We start from the raw sequence: 27,711 nt of genomic DNA, 5'->3' as shown, positions 1-27,711 counted from the left end.
AAAAGTAAGTTTAAAAAGTATTGGTCCTTATTGCGACCACAGTTTCCGAAGATTTGATATCGAGCTGGTGAGAATGGTAAGGAAATGAAGGTTGTGATGTATACGCCGACAAGAACAATGAAGTTTGCTCTAGTTCATAAAATGTGTAAAAACTTCGAAAAAAATTCAAGTGGTATTATGATGATCGTACTGAAGAACAGTGATTGTGTTGGAGTCAAAGCAAGTTCTGAATCAAATTTGGATATTTGATCCGCGTTGGATATGGAATCTTTGCAAGAGTGATCTCATGGTTCTGTTGAAGCAAACTATTTTTCACGAGCTCTACAATATGGAACAGGCTCTGTAGTTTAATCGAACAGTTCATACGTGTTATGCATATGATATTTATACTTAAACGTTTACAATATGTTGAATTGTTTGGATTTTAAATGAACTAGGTCCTAGTGGAAGTCTGCTAGTGCATAATGTGTGAGTCACTAGTTCATTGGTCGTTACAAGTGTTATTGAACAATGTGAATATTATTGTGCTTGGTTGTTATTTATTAGGTTTATTGTGTTGTCATGTAATCAAGCATATATACATTGTTTAAATCAACCCGTACGGATTAAGCTGATGAGCACGAATACATGTACATCTGTACGGATCAAGATTAGATCCGTTAGACACTATAAATAGAGAGTTACAAGTTCCATGTTGACGTTACACACGATAACACAGCCCTAGCAGTATCCAAAGTCCCTCAGTCGTGTAGCATTGGTTTTTATCGATTTTCAGGTTAAACAAGTGCATTCGGTGAATCGATTAGCTTTCTAAAATGTTTTTGATATAAAACACAATATTGAGGTTTCCGCACTCAATATTGTTATAAGGATTGATTTATTCCGTTAAATCGATCCTACAGTCTAGCAGGCGGCTCACCTGGCTTTCTAGAATGTTCTTGCTGACGTGTTAAATCCTTAGTCAGCGGCTACTATGCAAAGCCGACGACTCACCAATCACCATCGTGTACGGATTAATCCTGTTCGGGTACCTCCGACGAGTTCCGTGAGAATATAGTAAAACCCAATTATTAAGCTATTGCTATGTTTACACGTCTAAATATTTGATCAAAATCAAAATAGCTTTTATAAATAGGGTGTGATACCCTGATCTGCAGTTGCATAATTTTCATTTACGGTACACCAAGTTGGGCTATTAAGATGGGTATTAGCCCAATGGGCCATTAATGTAAGATGACATCATCCTGGAGGCAGGATTGAGAGTATCTGTCAAACAGCAAAACAATTAAGAATGGAATTTGGATGCATTCGCGAGGGAGCGAGGGTTATCAGATCTTTGAATTCGGTCACTAAGTTAGTTATTACTCCATTTAAAACTCTGATTTTGAGTTTTTATTGAATTAAGTTACAATGATAAGGGCGATTATGGTGATCAACAATCAAGGCAAACCTCGCTTCGCCAAATTCTATAATTACACGGTACTACTTGATACTTTATCTCGTTACTTCATTCAAAGTTTGTTTTCTATTTTATTAATTAAACCTAACTAATATTGTTCTTTTCCACAATCGATGTGGATTTTAATTTCAATTTGAAATTTGACTTGTGTTGTTTTTGTAAGTTAGCCTATGGAGCAGCAACAGCATCTAATACGCACTATCTATTCAGGTTTTCATCTCCATATTTTGCTTCATTCATATTTATTTTGAGTATGCAACATTTGATGTTAATTATAAAAATATTTTACTGTTTTGATGAAGCATAGCATTTGTGGGGTTACATTTGTAAATTAATGCTTATTTGGTATACCTTATTCAATACCAGACACTGAAGGAGATGGGAATTACCATAAAGTCTTACTATCACTTTTGAAATCGGTTATTATCTCGGGATTACTTCAGGGGAAATGTATCCAACTTTGGATCGATGTCCATTGTGTGTATCCAACTTCATTTTATGTGTCTGATGAGTTATACATTCGGTAGTCGTTTATTTTATAATGACGTGGCAACCATATAAGTCCCCATGTCACCTTACGCGTCACTGCAAATTTATCAGTATCAGGTGATTCGTTATCGATTACAAGTAATAGAATATCGGATACATGCAATACCCATTATCTAAAGTTTAATACACACAATAAACCAAAATGAAATTTTGTACACACAATAAACCTGATACGCCCTATTCGAAAAGGACTAATCTCCTTAAGAATTGAGCATTTGATTACTGAATATTCAAGATGCTGATTACAACATATACACTAACTACTTATACATCAAGCTCTACTAATCTAACCGTTAATCTCTAACAACTGAGCTAATGTGATTATGACACGTGTACAATGAGTTAACATAACCCAACTGACTATAACTACTCTGAACAGCTTTACCTTTCCACTTTGCTAGTTGATAGTCACTGGTCCATTTGGGTGTAGTCACTGGTCCATTTGGGTGGATTAGCCGATCTGCTGGGTCTGCTCTCATTGACCTTTGAGTTGACTTTATTGTTTGACTGATTTTCAGTCCTATCAAAACCAAAATGAAATTTGGTGCACACAATACATATGGTTCTTTGGTTAGATACACTCCACTGCGTCAATCCCTATTATCTAATGTAAATTCAGCTCATTGATTTCTGTTTGGATATGAATTTATAAAGTGAATGCTTATATTTCACATAAGTTTTTGAATCCCAATTATTTATGTTTGGTTCTTCCAGTCTTATGCTTGCAGCCTGAAAATGTTAGCAATTTCATTGAAGGGGGCACATTATTGAGTCCGGTAATTCTTTTATTTCATTAAAATTTGCTTAATGTTGCAGTCTGCTGATTTTGTTTTTTCATGCAGAGATGTTTTTGTCGGCCTCATAATTAAGTATATATTCTTAGATATTACATTGAATAAGTCTGCAAAAATATCGCTTTTCCTTTATATTGATGTAATTTTGTATAAGAATTCACATTAATAAGATTATTACCTTAAGCCAAAAATACTCATGTCGAGTCTCTGTGATTAGTTCTATATACTGTTTTGATTTTCGTATGAATGAAGGTAGCAAGTTATTTTACATATTTCAAATAAAGATACTGACAAATTTGGCTGTGATTCTTCATTGTCATTTAGGATTCGAGGCTCGTGTACAAGCTTTACGCAACCTTGTACTTTGTCTTTGTATTTGATAGCTCTGAAAATGAATTGGCCATGTTTGATCTAATACAAGGTACACACTAAAAATTTGCTGGCAATCCGTAAGTTATGACGTCCACCATTGCAGTATCGTCTTACATAAGCCATACATGCTTAAAAGTTGAAAAGCACGTTTGATGTTTTCCGGACATATGAACACTTTATAGTGATGTCTTTCATAGCTTTAGTTTTATTGTTTCAGTGTATGTGGAAACATTGGAGAAATGCTTTAGCAATGTATGTGAAGTCGATTTAGTTCTCAATTACAATAAGGTAGCTTTTACATAAATAGTAAATGCTTATTTTTGTATTTTAAACCAAGGTTGAAAAGGTCTCAGGACGGAGAGGAGTCGTTTGGTCCTCGAAAGGTCGAGTCGGTCAAGACGGGTTTGTGGAAACACATTTTTTTTAATTGCATAAGGCGACTTACTGTACTCATCACAATTTTTTCGTGCAGATGCATACGATATTAGATGAAATGATTCTTGGAGGTCAAGTTGTGGAAACAAATTCAGAAACAATTATGCATGCTGTTGAAGAAATTTCAAAGTAAGACTCATACAATTACTAACAACCCTAGAATATACCAAATACCAATTTGATCATACTTATATATATGTAACATATGAATACAAATTTTATACATGTAGGCTGGAAAAGGTCACGGCCGCTACAAAGCTCATGTCCAAATCCATGTCTCTTTTGTGGGGTTAAACACTTTACAGGGAGAATATCAGAATTGTTACATTTATTTTTATCAGGATGTTCAAAGAAACCTTGATATTTAATTATCAGGATGTTTTGACATCTTTTAGTTTTTATCAAAGATCAAAGATGACAATTATCTTTTTTACACAGTTGGTCCCTGAACTTTGTTCGGAATTGCAAATTAGGGAATAAATTTGACTTAGATCACATATATGGCACATGAGGGTAATTTCGTCCTTTCCCATGATTCAGCTACATTTACTCTTCCATAAACGGTAAACCCTAATTTTTAACTTTTCCCCTTTCACCTCTACCTACTGTCAGGTTGTTTGTTTGTTTGATTATGAACCAAGGATATTTATTCTAACAAACAAAGATTTCAAGATATAAGTTTCCAATTTCGATTGCAACACTGAGTAATAGAAAAAGAAATTTTCGGAAACATAAACAAAATACATTCTTCTAGTAATTAAAATACGACATAATTAACACGATGATATGCAAATAACTAGTAGATCTTTAGCTGATTCATTACTTCCTTGATGTAGCGTTTCCAACTTCGAATGCTGCTGCAGGTTTTTCTCCTTGAAATCTTCCAACCATCTATTAAAACCAAAACATATTCTTATATGAATATATAATAATTATAATTATAATTATAATATAATAAACAATAACAGAACAATTACTAGATATTATCACTTTGACCCTTTTTCAGAAACTGAATAACTTGCCTGTATGTAGTATAATGAATTCAACATCATTAGGTGAATAATTTTAAGTAGTTTTTGGTAATTTCAACAGGCAAAAAGTATATTACATTATTACACAACATTAATTGGTTATAGAAACAAGTTTGCAATGGATTTAAAGTGTAAACAGGTACCTTGTCCCAACAAGCCATGAAGCAAGCTTTGTGTTCATCAAAAGAAGCATGAAAAAACAAGTCCATGTACTCCTTTGCATTGTCCATAAATCCAGCCTCTTCAGATTTCTTTCTTTCACAAAATTTGGTACCCTTCACAACCTCTTCAGGGGTATTCTTGGTATTTTGCGTGGCCATTGTTCTTTTTTACACCTTATGTAACAAATTAACAACCTATAATCACACATACACCACGAATTATTAGTACACTGATCGATTGATACAACTAGAAACTGAAGATTATAATCCTAATTATTATTAGTACAAGTAATAGACAGGCAATTTGTTTATAAATAATTATAACAAGTAGCTAAATTGGATTCGTACGGAATAATTGAAACTACCTTGGATTGAGATGAAAAGAGAGCAGAATGTAATCGATCGAGTTTAAAAGTTGGTATAAAAATTAGCAGAGCATCACCATGTTTTTATACTGCGTTTGAAAACCCTACTTTCTGCCCAAGAAAACTTGGAAAGAAAGATATCCACGGAATCACACATTTAGGATGTTTCTTTTTAAAAAAGTTTTCTTTTAAATGGAAAAATCTAAATCTAAATTTTTATTTATTTATTTATTTATTTATGTTCATATTATCACTCCCGACAGCATATTTTATAGGTCTCACCCAAGTATTTTATAATTATCGGTTTCTTAAATAATGCTATTTAAGATCTTTGTTTACTTTCTTAGTTAGACCTTTTCTCCTAAAACTTTTAATTCACAAATTTAATTATAGGTTCGTAAAAAGTAACTTAACAATCTAGCCCACAACAAAGTGTGATGACCACAACCCCACCCGTTCGTATGGAAATTTATTGAAATAGCATTTTATGGAGTAAAACTGTTCACCATAAACGTGAATAAAAGTTATCTGGCCGTGATCACACTATAATCCGTCCAGTGTATACACAATCCCTTGGGCACCGTTTAGCGTGTACGCCCCAATTTACATTGTGATGTGCGTCTTCTATTTATCAAAGATGCCGCATAAGTTCCATGCTCCGATTATTCAGAAATTAACCAGTTAACTCTGAATACTAAGAGTTGACTGGCCAATCAGGTCACGAAACGTGTTATATGGAAGTTCAAGCCTTGACCTTCGCGTATAAATAGGACATTTGGAATTTGCTCAAGCTTATTTACTTTCTCTCTCTAAAAAAGTATCTCTCTAGAAATTGAGTAGAGCAGTACTAGCCCGACTCAAATCACATTTGGATTCGATAATCATCGTTAACGAAGAACGACTTTTGTTAAGCAGTTCACCATCAACGTGATTAAGTGCACTTATATGCTAACCGTTGTCCGGAATACATACAAATAGGTACAAACCCTCTCTTTATTTGGACTCCCTCATAGAAGTTCATCAATCATCACTAATCATTCAAGATACTAAAAAATTACTCATTTTTGTTACATGAAAAGTTCAGAAAATCAATGAGTTTTGTATATCTTCTGTATATCCTCCATATATTTGGCCTTGTTATAACTCTTTAATGCATTTATTTATCGTCTTTCTTATCTGCCTGTGGGATGACACAATGGCCGTTGCCATTATGATCCGGTTCAATTTTGGAGTCCCAAAACTTCGCGCTTTTTATATCGTATTCAAACATCAGCTTAGAGAATTCTTCATGGTCATAATTCAAATTCAAGTTCGGGTTTCCACCAAACTCGCTTGGAAGATTTTCAGTATCAAAACATGACTTCATCAACTCGATACTAACTTTATCGTTTGGGTAAACAAATTTGATCTTGAGATAAGTTTTTGGGTCAATGAAGTAACTTAAAACCTGTATATTAAACATTTAAAAAATAATATAAGAAGTACTTTACTAATTATATACATAAAAAAAAGGGCTAGGACTAATAGGATATAAGATAATTACCTTAAAAAATGCTTGAAACATTTTGGGAGGATTATAAAGGACGATGATAGCAAGTCTCTCAGGATAATGATTCTGTAACACGTTTACGATATCTCGACTTGTTTTTAGTTGAATATTAGATGCGTTTATTGAATAACCAGTGAAATCAATCAACCAAGTCATTTGTTCTTGCCCTTCAGGAAGATTAAGAATCGCGTTCTCCATTAGATATACAAGATGACGAACATTGCCGTCCCCTGTTTTAGTATTCTGCAAAATTATATTACTACAAAATTAGTATTGATCAGTTGATTAAGTTAAACTATTATATTTATCTCAATCTCAATAAATGAGGTTACTTTGATACTTGACTATGATTGATTATGATGGATAGGGTCAAAAGTAACCCAAAGTTAATGTAAAAGGTTTTTTAATCCTTTTATTATTTATATAATTATAATATTTTTTTTAAAAGACGAATATATTTAATCAAACCAATAAATACAACAGCAAGGCACAGGCTCAAAACCTGCCCAATACAACAAAGAACAGGAGCAATTCCTGCAATTCCTGCCCATATAAACAAACAACTTGCAGAACTACAAACAAGTAAAGCAGAGAACAAATTCAACTATTAATACGGATATTAAAGCCATCAATGAACCTAAACCTAATCCTACTCATCTCATCTTCCATGACAGGTTACGAATTATAATTGCTCAGGCCAAAATATGACCCATACTGCAGACCTGCAGTGTCATATCAACCCATTTGAACCCTCACAGATTAGCTACTTTCGCAACATTTGTTGACTTCTTGACTTTCAAACTCATCAACTTGAGTTTTATATATTCTTTATTAAGATGATGAAAATTATTACCTCAAAATTTCAAATATATCGACCCGACCCGTTTTGTCTAGTTAACCAATTTGTCAGACCAACATGTTTTCTACCTCAAGTGTTTCTAAATTAAGTGACAACATCAAAACGAGCATAAGATACTAATACGAACCTGCTTCCCAGGTCTCATAACGAGAACAGGTCTTCCACATCGATCAACAAAATTAGCTCTCGACACTTTACCAGTTTCACCTTCATGCGCTACTTCATCCTATTAACATAGAATACAATTCCATTAACAATCATCCTTAAAAAAACAGCAACGCACATACCCAACATGAATTTATTCACGAATATGCCCACAACAGGACTTAAACCCCGAACCTCTTTCGTTGAAAGGCTCCTCGAATACCGCTGGCCTATAAGCCCTTTGGTCATTAAGAATCATAATTTTAAACAATAAATCAGTAAATCTGCACTGGAATATATTTACTCAGATGTACGTGGCTAACCGGGTTATCCCGTGGCCGTTTTCGACCCTTTTCTTCCGCAACCTCAAGATATGCTACTAATGAGGTTTGAACTTAAGACATTGTGAAAATATAATAATTACTAACCCAACGAATATCCTCGGGCTTGTAATTTGCTCTCCATTCAAGCGTCTCCACCAACATCTTTCTGGCTTTTTCAAGATTCCAGTTTCGAGCTTCCAAATACCTCCTTAAACATGCATCCGTACAAAACTTTGAAGCGTGCCCAGAAAGTGGTCCTATAGCAGTTCTAAGGTCTTCAATCTGCTTGTAATAAAACGTTCGTTTTCAAAACATTAAATCCGAAAATCGAACAGAACACTGAATAAAAAAACCAATCCGAATTTAAATTTGATTTTCGATTCGGTTTACAAATCTGAATTCGATTTTACCTTTTGAATCCGATTAAGCCGGACACCAAATTCCACTAATATTTTTTTAAACTAATAATAAAAATTTGATCACATACCGATTCCAAAATTAAAAGTCGAATGCAAAATTGATTTTTATGATTGTTTTCGTTACACTTTAGATTTTTTGTTTTTCAGTTTGGTTTCGATTTCGATTTTGAAATTTGAATTATGTTTCGATTTCAATTTCCATTTTGCTATCAAAAAGTTTCAAAACATAACTAACCGAAGAAATTGAAAACCAAACCGATGAACACAACTAAATTACTAAACTATAAGGCTCTGTTCCAGAGCTATAATTTGGAGAGAAAGGAATTAATTTGGAAGGAAATCAAACTCACAAATGCGTTCCCAAGTTTTGACAGGAAAGAAAGGGAAGGAAATGGATGAGTATTTTACTCTTCATCTCTTACTTCCAAATTGGAAGGATTTGAAATCACTCCCCTTCATTCCTCTTCTTTTCATTTCATTTCCTTTATAAAAAAACTTGGGAACAGACCCTAAGTCTAGAACACATGTTACCTCGAAATTGGTAAGTTAATGTACATACCAGCTTATCATGATCTAAGGGCTCGATTTCATGTTGGTTTTGACCACGCCATCTTCGCAGCATGCTTGTCATTTCTAGTTATCTGATATAACAAATTAACAAATGAGATATAAAAAAACTTTATGTTTGTATTGTAGTTCAGAAAAAAAAAAAAAAAAAAGGTATTATATAAAGTGTTGTCTTATTTCTTATGTAACGGTAATTTTGGTGGTGGTTGCCTGGTTGGTACATGTCAAGTACACTTTTGTAGTACCAAGTTAACACGGTTTAATCATGTAATTGGATATCAACATCATGTTAGTAATAAATACTACATTAGACGTTAAGCTGGATAATGATTTGACAATACGATTTTATTGGATGATTAAAGCTCGTAAGTATTGATAGAAGTTTTCTTTCTTTGAAAGGGGCGTTTTTGAATATTTATTATTTTTTTTCTTTTTTATTTAAGTTTCATGTTTAATCAATAAGTGAGTTAAAAAAACGTCTCATGTTTACTGGCGACTTTTTTAATTTCATGTTTTACCAATAAGTAGTGCTTGGATAGTCGATTTATTGGCGATTTGACTGTCGCTTAAAGTCTAAATTAAACTTCAATCATGTTTAAAATCCATGGAAATTTGATTATACAATTTTCATGGCACCTCACACTTTTTTTAAACGTACTTATTATTGGCCGGAGGTCCATTCGGAAGCAGTCTCTCTATCCATAGAACTTTGAGAGAGAGGACTTTATCTACTCTTGGGATGTTCACTCTAGGTGGAAAATGACCTTTCTTTATTCTCGGATAGGAGAAGGTTTGTCTAAATCTTACCTCCTCATACCTTACTTTTATGAGATTGTGTTTTGTTGTTGTTGTTTCATGTTTTACCATACCATTCAAAATCTTCTCACAACCTCCCTACGACACTCTCTCATAACATCCCTCTAAAAACCATATTGTACGTCGTTTCATACCGTTGGTCCCAATTAAGGGATCTAGAACTATAATATTTAATTAAACAAGAAATTAATGATTAATCGAAATGAATTCAACAATATCAAGTGTGAAATTAATTGAATAACACAGTAAAATAAGAATACACAATTGAATTAACAATCGTCAAGATTACAGAGAAGTGAATAATGAATGATTTGAGAGGTAATCAACATCTCCTACTTAAAGACTTGAGATTTTAGGAAGCATAATCCTCCAAAGTCTAATGACAAGAAGACTCGTGTGTTATTTATTATCGTGGCGACGTTATGGATCATTTGACGGTTTTGGAACTGTTTGTTGTTCAACGACACGTCCTTGAAAAGGCATGCTCTTTTTTTTTTTTATCACATTCATTATTTTTCGTTTCCGTGTCTTAAGTTTAGAAAAAACTGTATTTCCAATTCGAATTTATGGCTTCAATGCCCCTTGTAATGCTCTTTTAACTTCTTGCTAGAGAGCCGTTTTTTATGTTAACAAAACAGCAGACGTTAAAAAAATTGGTAATGAATATGAATGAAACTTTTGTTAATAGTATGAATGTGAATGTGAATGTGAATGTGAATATGACGAACCATATCTAATCTCGTTCTATTATTAGTCCAACTAAAAGCATGTGATTGATTATTAATTTAATCAATAAATAAATAAATATGATTATTTAACAGATTTAGTTACTCTTTCAGACACTAAAATATATTTTAAAAGATAAAAGCTACCTGCTAAATGCTAACGGCTAACAGCGCTAGAAGCTAAAAATCAACAGCTACCAGCTAATTTTACCAAACATACCCTTATTTGTATCGATTGACTCTCAATAAAATAAATTAAAGTACTACCAATGTAAAAATGAGAAATATGTTGTTAGTAATACATTTCAAAGTTAGGTTTGGCGAAATATTTCAATGCCAAAAATATATATCAAAGGTTAGGCTTGGTCTTAAGTTTTTCTCCCAAGATTACTCTTATCAAGTTCCTTGTACTTAAGCTAGCTTTATTCGAACGAAACCACAATGTGTGACAAATACTAAAGAAATTTAAAGCTTTGGTTTATAAGAATAGTAATCGGATTGAAATTTAGTAGTTGTGGCTAAAAGCCTAAAAGTAGGTGGTTCAAGGATCATCAATCATTTAAAAAACAATATTTATTCCTTCCGTTAAACTTAATATTAAAATATTAAATAAATATCGATTTCTATACAACCTATATACGGTAGTAAATAAAAAAGTCAAAGTAATTTTGCAAAGAAAAGTCAAAGTGTTCACAATGTTAACTCTTCTCCATGATGTTCCTGTAACTAATTTTTGAGATCAATCATTGTCCAAATACCGACTTATGAAGATGAACTGTGTGGGAAGGATCTTTATCTTTAATTAATTAATAACTATGTTACTATGCAATATAACTAACTACTTAACCGAATCAATCACAAACACATATTTAAGTAAATCAAAACAAGTAATTTCATTTCATTTCAGTTATATCTATAGATTCAAACAGATAATACAACGTTCAAGTATGGCCGATCAATCTATATATAAATATGCATACCTGATAAGTTAGTAACGTCGCTAAAGAAGCTTGAACAAAGTCCACGTTGTGTTGTTGTATAAACTATAAATTAAATTAAATTCGTGGATCAACCAAAATTGTCATATATAGATGAGAGATGTAAAGAAAAAAAGGGTAGAGGCCTAGAGGGGCGGAGGCAGCAATGGATCCAGGTTTTTGTTTATATAATTTGCAGAGGTCTTAATATAATTTAAAAAGTTATATATAGTATATAATATGTGTGTGAAAAATGAAATGAAATTTAAATTCAAGGTGGAAAGAGGTTTTAAATGTCAACCATGTCATTAAGTGTTTGGTTGTGATGGCTCTTCTCAAAAATGCATCTAGAAGCGCCTAATAAAGTGCAAAATGAAAAACTAAACAAATTATTACTCAATCGCTCGGTAAATAAGTCTCCTTTATCATTTGTTTTCCTCCAGTTTCATTTTTCTCATAATATTGAAAATAGTTACCTATATCTTCTTAATCTCCCATTTATTATTTAGGTCTTCAATAGTTTCCATCTGTTTCCCTTTAGTTCCACATTTTATTTTTTATTTTTTTTTTATTTTTTGTTTTGCATTCTATAAGATCTACATACGACGTCTTCATTAATTGTATAATTTTGTCGTTTTAACACCTGGGTGCTTCCTTAAAACTTTATTTTGTTTCAAATTTTATGAAAAGACTGGATATAATCATGATTTCTTCATATTCTACATTTAATTTTTTCTTCAATTCTGATTTTTGGTTTCTATCAATTGTTCTTTTGTTTTCGTTTAATAGTTATTGCATTTGATGATTTTTAGGGTTTAAATATGTGAAATTGTAATTAGGACATTACATTTCAATCTTATCTTGGATTCTATATATCCTTGTTTTAATCCCGTATTTCAATTGAGGTCTAACCCTCCGGTTATTTCCTCCATTTGGAGTAGCCGGATAAACTATAGGTGAATGAGCTTCGTATTCACCCGGTTGGTAATACGTATCAACACCCCTTTTGTCACGATCTCCCATTGTTGTGATTAGCACTGGGATCTCTTCCTCGTCTTCGAAATAGTTTGACTTTGGTGAATTCGGTGGAACTACTGAATGTGATTCATAATGTGGTTCTATTGATGTTTGTGATTGAAACGACCCAAACCCATTTATCCGAAAACGATAACATTTAAAAAAAAAAAACAAAGTTAAATACCTCAAAACACACGATTCGTTTAACACTAGTTTAATATGCCCAATATACAACAAAACACAACTTTATCATAAAACCAAGTCCAAAATGCTCAACTCGAGACCTTTAGACCTGTTAAACAACAAGTGGGTAGTTACAACCCATTTATACTACAAACCGGGTTAAGACTCAATAACCCAACCCGATACTAAGAGCATAATCTCGGGGATTTACCAAGTCCCCAATCCACGTCCGAATATCCAAAGCTACCCCACCATAAGCTCACGCAACTCAAAAGCAACTCGAAGTCTTCTCCTTAACAACCGGTACCTATAAAAAGGTAACAACAACGAGGGGTAAGCTTACGCTTAGTGAATGTAATAATTATACATATACATATATAATCCACTTACTTGCAAACACTTACACAAATACCGCATACGAGCTAGCAATTCAACAACCATGCAATCATAATGCATAAACTAAATATTCGCAATTCACAATAAGCTAGCATCGCCAATAGCATATAGTTCACAATTTAATATGCTAATACATTAACACAACTATGGTTAACCATAAGCACAAAGGAATGGTACTCGCGAACGACCATCGGTGTTCTTAACAACCATTAGTATGCATACCCAGCTAATGTATCACTAACCCCATGAGTGGTATCGAACTCACGAACTTAAACCCACCCGTCACGCTCAATGTGGTATCGAACTCACGAACTTTAAACCCTCATTTCACGTCACACGTAATGATGTGGTATCGAATCACGAACTTTAAACCCACATCACACGCTAACCCACATGACAATGAGGTATCGAACTCACGAACTTTAAACCCTCATCTCATTCCAAACACGATGTGGTATCGAACTCACGAACTTAAACCCACAACGCATCCCACACAAGTAAATACACCATATACATACATGTATAATTATTTCACTCACCTTGGAATGCCCGCACAAGTCATGTCTAACATGATCTCCATCCTCATATCCGAGCAAGCAACCACCTATATCACACATAGACACAATATCACATAAATATACATTCTCTAAAGAGAATCCGACACAATCATCCCTTAGTCGAGGGATCACACCTTATTCGCCAAAACCCGCTCATTTACCACCTAATGGACACAATCCAATTACCACTTCGGGTGGTAATTCAAACTCACACTACAAAGTACAATTTAGCCCAAATCATACTTGACACCAATTAGACCAACATAGGTCCCGACACCAGATTACTATTTAGGTAGTAATCATTTCAAAATGCCATTTATACCAAAACTACAACACGTGAAATATTGACCCCATATCGCACTTGACCACATTTGACTTATGTCAAAATCACCCATAATCACTAATAGTTAGTGATTATGTCTCAAAAACACCAATTAACACATAAACCAAGTATTTACATACTTGATTCACCAAAACTTGACTCAAACTTAGTTTGACACTAAATCAAAGTCAACACCTAATTTTGACTCCAACATGTTCTTATAAAAATTAAAATCACCAACACACTTACAATCTAGTGAATAAAACCCAAACCATGACAAATACTTCTAAATTCATCATCAAACCCTAAAACCCACAATAATCTGGTTTACTTACACAATACATACAACAAAACCCTCAATTTCATAAGAAATGAGGTTTATAACCCAACAATAACTCAAACCCTAACTCAAATCAAGAATCAAACACTACAATTTGTATATAGGGTTTACCTTAGCACCAAAACGAGTCCTAGTAGCTAGAAACATCAAGATGCACCAAGATCCACTTCAATTTGGGCAAGAATCACCACCATCTTCACCCACTCAAGCTTCCTCTCTCTAGAAACCCTTTTTTTCTCACTCTAAGATGGGAGTGTTTGAAAGGATACGAAATGAGCTCCAGATGAGCTTGGGATCAGTTTTGTGGCCAAAAACTCGACCCCAAAGTGAAAGGACCAAAACACCCCTTAAATATCCACTTAAAAACGAGTTTACTAGCTTTTCGTGGCCCAAACCTCGCGACCGCGATGTCTTTTGGCAAAAGTAGCTGTTCGATCCCTTACATCTAGCGACCGCGAGTCAAAGGGTCGCGAGCGTGACATTGCAGAAAGAAGGCCTGGTGTTCTGAGGTTGTATCACGACCGCGAGGGTCCTCATCACGAGCGTGAGATCCCATTTCTCAGCCACCTTCACCTTTTGATGTATACTATGCCAAAATCGATTAAGGTTTAATATATTAAAGGTCGATCTCGTTCCTTGGAACTTCACATGATGTCTGAAGCAATTACGTTATAAAAACAGAGTGTTACAACTCTCCCCCACTTAGTCTGGATCACGTCCCCGTGATCCTCGTCATTTACCAAGAGGTAAGTGATTCAATGCCTTCACCCTTACATGCAATAGGAACCACGCCCTACGATCCTATAAAACACAACCAAGCCTGACGCCCGTAACATCTTCCACCAATCTGAAAATCTCACCACACGCTAATAATCACTAGCGTGCATCACCGCAATAAGCGGTATCTCATACACTCAACGTCCAAAATGGCCACTTAGGAAATACGAAAAACACCATGTACCCCTACGAGTTCTCTCGGGCTACAATCCGCAACAAGCGACGTCCATAACTAAATCACCCAAAGCGATCTACTAGGTACCCTACGCCGTCAACCAAGTCTTGCATTAATCCAAACCGAGAATGACTCATGCCGCGTTAATTCTCCGTACTTCGTCAGTTCATAAACGCACCACTCAACCGGTCAATCCTGAATGTTCTCAGATTCAAAAGTCAACTTCCTTCGTCACCACAACTGGGTTATTCCTTCAACGAAGAAATTTCGGTATCACTAACTAATCACACTAGGAACACAAACTTTCCTATCAATTGATCTACACACGACCATCCGTCACTGAATTAATCCAGGACGACAACGGTACACCACGCGTTAGACAGTACATCAGCACTTGACACATGGTTTCTCCTCTAAACCCTACAACACAACCATACAAGACGGCTTCCTAGTACTAGCAAGGAAACTATTCGTGTACTAGAATCCCGTCAACAGCGAATTATCATTACCACAATTCTCAATCCGCCACATGACCCACAAAAATATCCACCAACGCCTGATGAATCCTCTTGCCTTGACTGTCCGTTAAGGATGGCCTCGACTTTTTAATGCAAACAAATGTCTACAACACTAGGGGACACCCCCTCGCAACAAACAACATCTGTGTGTCTTTATGTGAGACAATCGGAACCCACACTCCCCGCCTCACAATCGCCCATAAAGTGGAATAATACACTGACGATTTCCATTATAACGTTTCCCGTTAGGGAAAAATACAGTATCCACTACAATATCAACTCGTACTCACTCAACAGTACTATCCCAATTTCACACCAACCCAAATTTACATCACGAGAGCACCCACAACGATAGTGTCATTCTCTCACTCCGGGATCTTATGTGTTCTCATTAGGTCTCATATCGTCCCTTGGTACTTCACGACCACCTTACATAAAAGACTTACACTTCACTCAATCCCATCGTCACAAACTCCACACATAACATTCCAGAATTGTAACTCACAATCGTAACGCACGATCTCGAGTCGAAATTTACAACCTATCACTCTTCCTCGTTAGGAACCCCAAATCCCTATTGAGGCCTAGCACGGTACACTCTGACACTTCACTAGATTTAACACCACCGAAGCTTCCTCAGGCAGCAGTAAAAACTCCCCCACTTAGGATTCAGCTATACATTCTCACCGTCAAGATGATAACATCCCGCAGAATTGTCATTCCACGACACACATGATTGATCTTATCACTGGTCATAAACACCAAATCACCGCGAATTCACTTTAGGTTCTCAGAGCCGTTATACACAATCATTTGATATGTCGTACACGCGATGACATCACATCTTCATACCACAAATCACAATTAACAACCCTTCATCGTTCGTTATCACACCCCCAGCTAGGGCCTGGGTGAAATGTGACTTAATATCAAATAAACCAACATATTATAATACGAGAACAATACTATATGATAAAAAAAAACTTTATTGAGTACGCAGCGGAAAATAGAATGTCGTTACAAGAATGGACATTACAATAAAGTAAATGTTTCAAATGCAAGAATAATAAATGCGATAGTTCTTGATCCTAAGTCCAAGTAGCATTACATAAGCAGTAGATAAGTAAACTTGATCAATCAGCACCTGAGACAAAACATGCTAAAGTGTCAACCAAAAATGGTTGAGTGAAATAATAGGTTTAACAAATATGTTAGACAATTGTTTTAGACCACAAGATTTTTGTTTATAAAGTTGATCTCGCAGATCAAAAAGTTATGCCAGTTTGTGATATTTAGACTAAACGTTTAAAGTTTACCCCAATGACAAGTTGTTCTGTCCTTGTCGATTTAATTTCATTTTCAAGTAATATAAAGACTTAGTCAAATGTATCGGGGACGTTACTCCCGATAGGCCTTCCCCCAATAATTAAGAATGCATTTAATGAGCAATTAAAAATATCACTGTAGGGACTTTGCAGGACATAGCCAGGTATAGCATAGTTTAACAGTTGGTACTTGTGTCTAGATTGTAAATAGTGAAAGTAGCATGTGTCTCACCCCAGTAAGTTAAAATAAATTGCTAGCAATAAAGAGTGGGGCTATGAGTTCACCTTAGTAAGTAGGAGAAGAGTTTGTTATTCCTCGGAATAGAAGAGTTGGATGAATGTGAGCAGAAAGTCAACCTAATGACATTTAAGAGTAGTTAAATTGTTTGCCCACGTTTAAATTTAAGTATGCAAGTGTTTAAGTATAGTTCATTTTACTAAGTTTCCATTTTTAGTAAGTTTCCACTTTTAGTAAGTTAGTGTTGAACGCTAGTGAGTTATCCTTAATAAGTCCACCACTTATTAAGTGTGTAAATGACTAAGTGTTGCTCACTTAGTGAGTGTATGATTATTATAGTCGGGTTTGATATTGTGCACCATACCTAAACATCTATGCCACCGCCGAGTTACTTGAATGATCAATTGTTACCGGTTGGCCCAGGATTTCTTGACCAAAATCTAAGTTTGGCATTCGAGATCCACAAGCGTTCCATAATGGTACCAAGGATCACCTGAGGCCTTAAGCAACGTCGACGTTCGAGTAATTTCATGCTATCGTGAATGACTATTGTAATCGTATGTCAAAATTTTATAATATAAGTATTATAATATAAGTAGTATATTATAAGTGTTAGTAGTAGTAGTATAAGTGTATAATTGTTAGATAGTAGTATAAGTATAGGTAGTAGTATTAGGGTTTAGTTAGTAAGTAGTATTTAATTAGGTAGGTTTAAATTAGGGTTTTAATTAATTAGTGTAGTAGTAATAATTAATTAATGATTAGGGTTTAGTAGTATTTAATAGTGTTTAGAGTTTAAGTAGTATTAGGGTTTTATATTATTTAATATATATATATATATATATATATATATATGTCGTGTGTATATATATATATATATATATATATATATATATATATATATATATATATATATATATATATATATATATATATATATATATAGCCGTATATGTATATATAATTTTTTTTTATTTATGTATATGTATATGTGGTATATATATTTTGTTTCCATTTTAAACCATTAACAAATCTTTAATAAATCTTTAGGGTTTTGAAGATCTAAACATTCCCCCCCCCCCTTTTTTTTTTTTTTTTTACCGTATGTATGTATGTATATGTATATTTATATATTTTTTTTACATGAACAATATGAATGTTAAGATCATGCATGAATATTATTATAAATATAAACATGAATTGAAAGATAGAATTTAAAGATTTAGATCTAGGGTTTTACCTTGATGATGTATGATGAAGATTAACAAGAAAAGATGAATATCACTTGAAGATGAAGATCAAATAACCCAAATAATGAAGAACATGCTTGAAGATCTTGATGAACACGAAGAACATGATGAAGATCACTTGAAGATCACTTGAAGATCACTTGAAGATCAGAAGCAATCAACCAAAACTTCAAAAAGATGGTGGTGGTGTGTTACTTGGCCGAATACCACAAAGAGGGAGAGGGATGAGATTCTTTTTGTGAGGTGATGAGAGAATGGGATGAAGAAAACCTAAAGATGGCTCCTCTATTTATAGTTGCATTAGGATGATTCTAGATATAGGTTTATTTGGAGGAAAAGTTAGGTTTAAGGTGGTGGTGATTTGGCCGATTTTGAGAGGGGTAAATAGGTCATTTTATCTTCTTCTTTTTTTTTTAAATTTCGGCTGGGGCTAACAAGGGATGGAATTTTTCACTTTAGTCCTTGATCTTGTGATTAGTTTATATGGTTCTTTAAGTATCCAAGTTTATTCATTTAAGTGTACAAGGTTTAAGGTTATTTATTTTGTTCACGATAGTTTATTAGCTCGTTATTTTTATCTTTTATTAACTTGTCAATTATTGCACAAAGTTAATTATTATGTTTTATAATTCTTAATACTTAACAATTATTGATTAAAGTTTAATCATTAACTTTTAATTATATTGTTTGGGCATTTAATATTAGAAAATATAGAATGAAAAAATGAGGGTCGTTATAGTACCTCCCCGTTATTAGAAACTTCGTCCCGAAGTTTTAAGTAGATTTCTCGTTTGCATCAGTAGTTGAGAAGAGATGGGGATATTTCCGTATCATTTGGTCTTTGCGTTCCCATGTATTTTCGGGGCCTCTACGCGAATTCCAACGGACTTTAACGATAGGTATGTTGCTTTTACGCGTTTGTTTTGTAGTGACCCGAACTTTTCCATGTTTATATATATTAAATGAAATTGTTATTTACATGATTAAGTATTTCCAACATATTAAGCAATCAAACTTGTTAAGACTTGATTAATTTAAATAGGTTTCATATAGACAATTGACCACCCAAGTTGACCGGTGATTCACGAATGTTAAAACTTGTAAAAACTATATGATGACATATATATGATTATATATATAGTTAACATGATATTATGATAAGTAAGTATCTCATTAGGTATTTTAACAATGAGTTATATACATAAAAATGAGACTATTGAATTTAAGAAACTCGAAAACGATATATATAACGATTATCGTTATATCAACATCTTACTAAGTACATATGAATCATATTAAGATATTGATACACTTGGTTAATTATGTTAAATGATAAGTAAATATATCATTAAGTGTATTAACAATGAACTACATATGTAAAAATAAGACTACTAACTTAATGATTTCGAAACGAGATATATATGTAACGATTATCGTTGTAACGACATTTAACTGTATATATATCATACTAAGATATATTATATATCATAATATCATGATAATGTAACAATTTAACATCTCTTTAGATGTAATAAACATTGGGTTAACAACATTTAACATGATCGTTAACTTAAAGGTTTCAAATCAACATTTACATGTAACGACTAACGATGACTTAACGACTCAGTTAAAATATATATACATGTAGTGTTTTAATATGTATTCATACACTTTTGAAAGACTTCAAGACACTTATCAAAATACTTCTACTTAACAAAAATGCTTACAATTACATCCTCGTTCAGTTTTATCAACAATTCTACTCGTATGCACCTGTATTTGTACTCGTACAATACACAGCTTTTAGATGTATGTACTATTGGTATATACACTCCAATGATCAGCTCTTAGCAGACCATGTGAGTCATCTAACACATGTGAGAACCATTATTTGGTAACTAGCAGGAAATATCTCATAAAATTACAAAAATATTAGTAATCATTCATGACTTATTTACATGTAAACAACATTACACATCCTTTATATCTAATCCATATACCAACGACCAAAAATACCTACAAACACTTTCATTCTTCAATTTTCTTCATCTAATTGATCTCTCTCAAGGTCTATCTTCAAGTTCTAAGTGTTCTTCATAAATTCTATAAGTTCTAGTTTCATAAAATCAAGAATACTTCCAAGTTTGCTAGCTTACTTCCAATCTTGTAAAGTGATCATCCAACCTCAAGAAATCTTTCTTATTTATAGTAAGATATCTTTCTAATACAAGGTAATACTCATATTCAAACTTTGATTCAATTTCTATAACTATAACAATCTTATTTCGAGTGGAAATCTTACTTGAACTTGTTTTCGTGTCATGATTCTGCTTCAAGAACTTTCAAGCCATCCAAGGATCCTTTGAAGCTAGATCCATTTGTCTCTTTTCCAGTAGGTTTATCCACAAAAATTGAGGTAGTAATGATGTTCATAACATCATTCAATTCATACATATAAAGCTATCTTATTCGAAGGTTTAAACTTGAAATCACTAGAACGTAGTTTAGTTAATTCTAAACTTGTTCACAAACAAAAGTTAATCCTTCTAACTTGACTTTTAAAATAAACTAAACACATGTCTTATATCTATATGATATGCTAACTTAATGATTTAAAACCTGAAAACACGAAAAACACCGTAAAACCGGACATACGCCGTAGTAGTAACACCGCGGGCTGTTTTGGGTTTGATAATTAAAAACTATGATAAACTTTGATTTAAAAGTTGTTCTTCTGGGAAAATGATTTTTCTTATGAACATGAAACTATATCCAAAAATCATGATTAAACTCAAAGTGGAAGTATATTTTTCAAAATGGTCATCAAGACGTCGTTCTTTCGACTGAAATGACTACCTCTTACAAAATCGACTTGTAACTTATATTTATGACTATAAACCTATACTTTTTCTGTTTAGATTCATAAAATAGAGTTCAATATGAAACCATAGCAATTTGATTCACTCAAAATAGATTTAAAACGAAGAAGTTATAAGTAAAACAAGATTGGATATTTTTTGATTGTTGTAGCTACGGGAAATATTGTAACAATTCTATACAAATCATATCCTAGCTAACTTATATTGTATTATACATGTATTCTAATATATTATGTAATCTTGGGATACCATAGACACGTATGCAAATGTTTTGACATATCATATCGACCCATGTATATATATTATTTGGACCAACCATAGATACTCTATATGCAGTAATGTTGGAGTTAGCTATACAGGGTTGAGGTTGATTCCAAAAATATATATACTTTGAGTTGTGATCTAGCCTGAGATGTGTATACACTGGGTCATGGATTGATTCAAGATAATATATATCAATTTATTTCTGTACATCTAATTGTGGACAACTAGTTGTAGGTTACTAACGAGGACAGCTGACTTAATAAACTTAAAACATTAAAACGTATTAAAAATATTGTAAATATATTTTGAACATACTTTGATATATATGTACATATTTGTTATAGGTTCGTGAATCGACCAGTGGCCAAGTCTTACTTCCCGACGAAGTAAAAATCTGTGAAAGTGAGTTATAGTCCCACTTTTAAAATCTAATATTTTGAGATGAGAATACATGCAGTTTTATAAATGTTTTACGAAATAGACACAAGTAAATGAAACTACATTATATGGGTGAATGATCGAAACCGAATATGCCCCTTTTGCTTGGTAACCTAAGAATTAGTAAACCGATCTACTAATTGACGCGAATCCTAAAGATAGATCTATTAGGCCTAACGAACCCCATCCAAAGTACCGGATGCTTTAGTACTTCGAATTCGTTTTTATCATGTCCGAAGGATTTCTCGGAATGATAGGGGATATTCTTATATGCATCTTGTTAATGTCGGTTACTAGGTGTTCTCTATATGAATGATTTTTATCTCTATGTATGGGATGTATATTGAAATATGAAATCTTCTGGTCTATCATTATGATTTGATAATATATAGGTTAAACCTATAACTCACCAACATTTTTGTTGACGTTTTAAGCATGTTTATTCTCAGGTGATTATTAAGAGCTTCCGCTGTTGCATACTAAAATAAGGACAAGATTTGGAGTCCATGCTTGTATGATATTATGTAAAAACTGCATTCAAGAAACTTATTTTTGATGTAATATATTCTTACTGTAAACCATTATGTAATGGTCGGTTGTAAATGGTATATTTTAGATTATCATTATTTGATAATATACGTAATGCTTTTTAAACCTTTATAGATAAAATAAAGGTTATGGTTGTTTTAAAAATTAATGCAGTCTTTGAAAAAACGTCTCATATAGAGGTCAAAACCTCGCAACGAAATCAATTAATATGGAAAGTTTATAATCAATATGAACGGGACATTTCAGTTGGTATCCGAGCGTTGGTCTTAGAGAACCAGAAAATTGCATTAGTGTGTCTTACCGAGTTTGTTAGGATGCATTAGTGAGTCTGGACTTCGACCGTGTTTTTCTTTAAAAACGATTGCTTAACATTTTTTGTTGGAAACTATATATTATTAACATGTAAATATTATGTGATATATTAATCTCTTAACGTGTTTGATATTGTGTGATAGATGTCTACCTCTAGTAAAAATCTCATTGATTCACCTAATAATAATGAAGAGTCGAATATATTTTGGGAAGATTCACAAATTCCCGAAGAGGAACCGGAAGAGGAGGAACCGGAAGAGGAGGAACCAGAAGAAGAGGAACTAGAAAAGGAGGAATCGGAAGAGGAGGAACCAGAAGAAGAGGTTCCGGAGGAAGAAATATTGATACCTATAGTAAATTGATTAAATAAAAGAAAATCCTCAACCAACGGACCAAAGTTAATAATGGTCAATGGTGTTTCCGCCGAAGAAGCAAAATATTGGGAAGATTACCAATTTTCTGATGAATCGGATCCCGATGAGGATTCCGATGATGTTATAGAAATTACCTCGACCCAATTTAATAAAGCGAAAGAAAATAATAAGGGAAAAGGTATAAAAATAGAGAAACCCGATTCCAACTCCGATGAACTTTATATGTATCGACAACATCCGTATTTCCTAAAATGTAACAATGACCCGGGAACCTCTAAACCACCAGGTTTCTCTAAACCATTGTGGAAAACGACGGCTCGTATTAGAGGAACACCATATATTCCTAGAAAATTAGGAAAACAAACCAAGTCCGAAGAAGAAGAAACCAGCGATTCAGATTAGAGGGTTGTAATCATGTTGTATATTATATGTATTGTAGTGTGCTTGTACTTTTATGTTCTATGTAAAAAAAAACTGCTTGTATTGTTTGTCAATTAACTTTTACGAATCTAATCCTTGTCTATTTTACAGTATAAAAACAAATTGGACGTTAAGGGTAGACAACCGAATATTTTAGAAGACCTACTAGAGGATATGATTGAGGAAATCTTGTCTAGAGTCGGTCAGAATTCATCAGCACATTTAGTTATGGCGAAATTAACTTGTCAAACATTTGAAACACTTTCCAGAAATGCCTTAGTTTATAAAAGGCTTTCCTTTGATAGGTGGGGTATATCACATTGGGGAGACCGTAAGTTACGCCGTGTTTTCTTTAAAGCATTAAATGCGGCGAACCCAAATGCAATTTTACGCTACGGGTTAAGAACCTATTTTGACTCAACATATCCCAACATAGGATTTCGTGAATTAGAAAGAGCTTCTAACATGCAACATAAAGAAGCATGTTATGCTTACGGGTTAGTGATGTTCGCTTCTTACCGAAGTGAGAAAAAGAACATCGGACTGCAGCTTTTAAATAAGACCTTCCCACAAGTGACGGATTCAGTAGTTGGGGTGAGAAACAAGATTTTTAGATTATTACGTTGTTGTTGGACATTACGAAACCCTCTGATGTTATGCGAGGTGTATATGAAATAGCTTATATTTTACTAGGAAAAACTATTAAATACTATACAATTTTATACAAGATATTTATTTATTTATAGAATGGATATACTTAAACCTTGCTACAACACTTATAGGCAGTGTACCTAATCGTACAGTAGTGTAGTTTTTAGTAAGTCCGGTTCGTTCCACACGAAAATCTTTTAAACAAAGCTTAACGATTTTTAAAACTTTAGTCGCAGTTAAAACCTAATGTAAAATATTAAATAAATAAAAGACTTAATTTAAAGCGTAAAGTAAATAACGATAATGAAATTGCAATAAATAAAAGTGCGATAAAATAAAATTACGATAATTAAAAAGTACGAAAATTAAAAGTGCAATTAAATACAATGACAATAAATAAAAGTGCAATTGAATACAATAACAATAAATAAAAGTGCAATAATTAGAAGTGCAATTAAATATGAAAATTAAGGAAATTAAATATGAAATAAAAGAATTATGCTTATTTAAACTTCCGTAATCATGATGTTTGACGTGTTGATTTTAGTTTTATGCCCATGGGTTAATTGTCCTTTGTCCTGGATTATTTAATATGTCCGTCTGGTTTTTGTCCATAACAGTCCATCAGTCATAAATATAAAGTGCGAGTGTCCTCGTCAAATTATCCTTATACCCGAAGTCAAATATTCCAACTAATTGGGGACTTAAACTGTAACAAGGTCTTAATACTTTGTTTAATAATTACACCAGGATATCGACTGCGTGTAACCCAAGGTTTTAATACTTTGTTATCAATTATGCCAAGTGTCCTTGTACATAATTTCACCCCTGTTTTAATAATTCTAGTGACTATTAATCCATTCCCGTGTCTGGTTAAATGAACGATTATTTGTACATATAAATATCCCGCCCATCGTGTCCGATTGAGTGTATGTGGTTATTTATAAGTACATCTAATTGTAAATCTTTATATTAAAATTAACAAACTATCATTTAGTTAAACAAATATAAAGCCCATTAATAGCCCATAGTCTAATTTCCACAAGTGTCGTTCTTTTGTTCAAACCCCAATTATGGTACAAAGCCCAATTACCCAATTTTAGTATTTAGCCCAACATCATGATTACTTCATTTTAAATAAGCATAATAATAACTTAGCTACGAGACATTAAATTAAAAAGGTTGAACATAACTTACAATGATTAAAAATAGCGTAGCATTACACGGACAGAATTTCGACTCACACCCTTACAATATTCGCTAACATACCCTTATTATTGGAAATTAAAATTAAAATTAAAATTATAATATAAATATATATATATATATACGTTGAGAGAGTTGGATGGATGGATATCTATTTTTTACACTGAACCAAACACGCGAATTTATAGGCCTGTGAACTGAAAAAGAGGCTCATGCGATCGCATGAGCTTTGCCCTTCAAGGCCATGCGATCGCATGGCCAGTTGGGGAGGCTCACATGTGGTTGTTTTCTTCTGCCGACGGTTTTATAATATAATATATATATTAATTTTAAGAATTAATTATATATTATATTATATTTATGTGCATAGTTGACTTGTAATTTTTAGTCCGTTGCGTCGAGCGTTGAGAGTTTACTCTGGTCCCGGTTCCGGATTTTCGAACGTCCTTGCGTATAATTTAATATCTTGTACTTTGCGTTTCGCGTCTTGTACTCTTGTAATTTTGAGACGTTTCTCATCAATAATTGGAACCTCTTTGATTGTACTTTGTACTTTGGAGCTTTTTGGTTGTTTGCGTCTTCAATTCGTCGAATCTGTCTTTTGTCTTCACCTTTTATTATTTAAACGAATATCACTTGTAAATAGAACAATTGCAACTAAAAGCTTGTCTTTCTTGAGGGATAATGCTATGAAATATATGTTCGTTTTTAGCATTATCAAATATTTCCACACTTGACCGTTGCTTGTCCTCAAGCAATATAGTCTTGAAATATACTAGAATCACTTCTTTATTCTTCACACTTTGTACATCAGTGATTTCTATACGGCGGTATGAACAATGGTAGTAACGTTATGGTTTACAGTCCCACATGACTATAAAAATTTAGATCCATTAAGGAAATTGGATCTTTATGAAAATATTTGATCTTTTAAAAATTAAATCTAGCTTTTACCCTAGATAAGTTTTCCGGAATAACCCTTCACCGGTGTTTGCAAATTCTTTTTGTGGGTTTGGTGGGTTTTAGATTTGAAAATTTTAGTTCAAAACTTGCGGTTTTGTGTCACCCACTTGCTAACCTTGTATTGGGAAAGCAACACGTCTAGTATACTTGTTCTGTATATTACCTTTCGGTAAACTACCGTCCGGTTGTAAAGGAAAGCGTTTAACAAGCAACTGTTAAGGCAATGTCCCCTGACATGCTTTTAATTATGGTCTATAACGTGTCAGACGCAATTACTATCCTTTGTAGGAGCAATAGTAAAGCTCACCCTTATAATTTTTCGGTCTGGCACAAGGTCTTGTCTTTGACCATGTTATGCAACCACCGTTCTTACGGTTAACACCCGATTTGGTTCAGGTGACCTAATGAATTCTAGGTGAATTCCTAGGATTTTACGTTCAATGGTAATGAACGCATTGAAAATAGGTTTTCAGAAAACAAATGGGTTTGAAATTTTGATCAAAATATTTTCTCGTTCAAGCTCGTGTTTAAATATCATTGAATTCCATGAGTTTGTAATTCTCAATCTTTAAGGTCAATCTCAAGGATTGAGTAATATCAGTCTTAAAAGCTGATTTTTGATCTTTAAAGGAGATTATCCTTTCTGGGGATCTGATTCATTAGTCTTATCCAGCTAATTTGCACGGCGTCCTCCCCATTTTACAAGACAGATCCTCTCATGGCTAGGATAAGTTTGACCACTTGGCGACCCTGTTTGATGCTGAGGTCCGTGGATTTCCTGCTGATTTTAGAGATGACTTTTCTAGATTTTTCGTCAACCTACAGCTGGTCTGGACGACAACTTAATGACCTAAATCAAGAAGCGCGTTTCTTTTTCGGAAGACTTTACTTCCTTTTAATGATGGAATTGATTCATCGTGTAGATCCATCTTTCTTACAGTAAATCGGGTAAAACTGTTTAGTTTAGTCCAAAGCAAAAGTATCTTCAATTATTTGTTATAAAAATATGTGA

At 33.4% G+C, this 27,711-nt stretch overlaps 2 protein-coding genes across 2 annotated transcripts; one reads left to right on the top strand and one right to left on the bottom strand.

Moving 5' to 3' along the window:
* The first annotated feature begins 1,304 nt into the window (after nucleotides 1–1,304).
* Nucleotides 1,305–4,136, top strand: LOC139848048 (AP-3 complex subunit sigma-like). The gene is made up of 7 exons (XM_071837783.1): nucleotides 1,305–1,479; nucleotides 1,627–1,669; nucleotides 2,723–2,784; nucleotides 3,127–3,223; nucleotides 3,392–3,462; nucleotides 3,647–3,738; nucleotides 3,840–4,136. Exons 1-7 carry the CDS (start codon nucleotides 1,411–1,413, stop codon nucleotides 3,901–3,903), a joined length of 498 nt encoding a protein of 165 aa, XP_071693884.1. The 5' UTR covers nucleotides 1,305–1,410; the 3' UTR covers nucleotides 3,904–4,136.
* Nucleotides 4,137–6,012: 1,876 nt separating this feature from the next.
* LOC139847736 (CRAL-TRIO domain-containing protein C23B6.04c-like) lies at nucleotides 6,013–11,784 on the bottom strand. The gene is made up of 6 exons (XM_071837458.1): nucleotides 11,549–11,784; nucleotides 9,020–9,101; nucleotides 8,147–8,323; nucleotides 7,702–7,800; nucleotides 6,710–6,958; nucleotides 6,013–6,613 (listed from the first exon to the last, which is right to left on the bottom strand). Exons 2-6 carry the CDS (start codon nucleotides 9,089–9,091, stop codon nucleotides 6,323–6,325), a joined length of 888 nt encoding a protein of 295 aa, XP_071693559.1. The 5' UTR covers nucleotides 9,092–9,101; nucleotides 11,549–11,784; the 3' UTR covers nucleotides 6,013–6,322.
* Nucleotides 11,785–27,711: the final 15,927 nt, after the last annotated feature.

Source organism: Rutidosis leptorrhynchoides, chromosome 5 (genome assembly GCF_046630445.1).
Source record: "Rutidosis leptorrhynchoides isolate AG116_Rl617_1_P2 chromosome 5, CSIRO_AGI_Rlap_v1, whole genome shotgun sequence".
NCBI classification, from domain to species: domain Eukaryota; kingdom Viridiplantae; phylum Streptophyta; class Magnoliopsida; order Asterales; family Asteraceae; genus Rutidosis; species Rutidosis leptorrhynchoides.
This window is presented reverse-complemented; position numbering and strand designations above follow the sequence as displayed.

Coding starts and splice junctions, on each gene's coding strand:
- LOC139848048 (XM_071837783.1), top strand. CDS start 1,411: ATGATAAGGGCGATTATGGTGATCAACAATCAAGGCAAACCTCGCTTC. Junction 1,480..1,626: donor CCAAATTCTATAATTACACG/GTACTACTTGAT, acceptor TTTGTAAGTTAG/CCTATGGAGCAGCAACAGCA. Junction 3,463..3,646: donor TAGTTCTCAATTACAATAAG/GTAGCTTTTACA, acceptor TTTTTCGTGCAG/ATGCATACGATATTAGATGA.
- LOC139847736 (XM_071837458.1), bottom strand. CDS start 9,091: ATGACAAGCATGCTGCGAAGATGGCGTGGTCAAAACCAACATGAAATC. Junction 7,801..8,146: donor AGCCCGAGGATATTCGTTGG/GTTAGTAATTAT, acceptor CTATGTTAATAG/GATGAAGTAGCGCATGAAGG. Junction 6,959..7,701: donor TTATGAGACCTGGGAAGCAG/GTTCGTATTAGT, acceptor ATAATTTTGCAG/AATACTAAAACAGGGGACGG.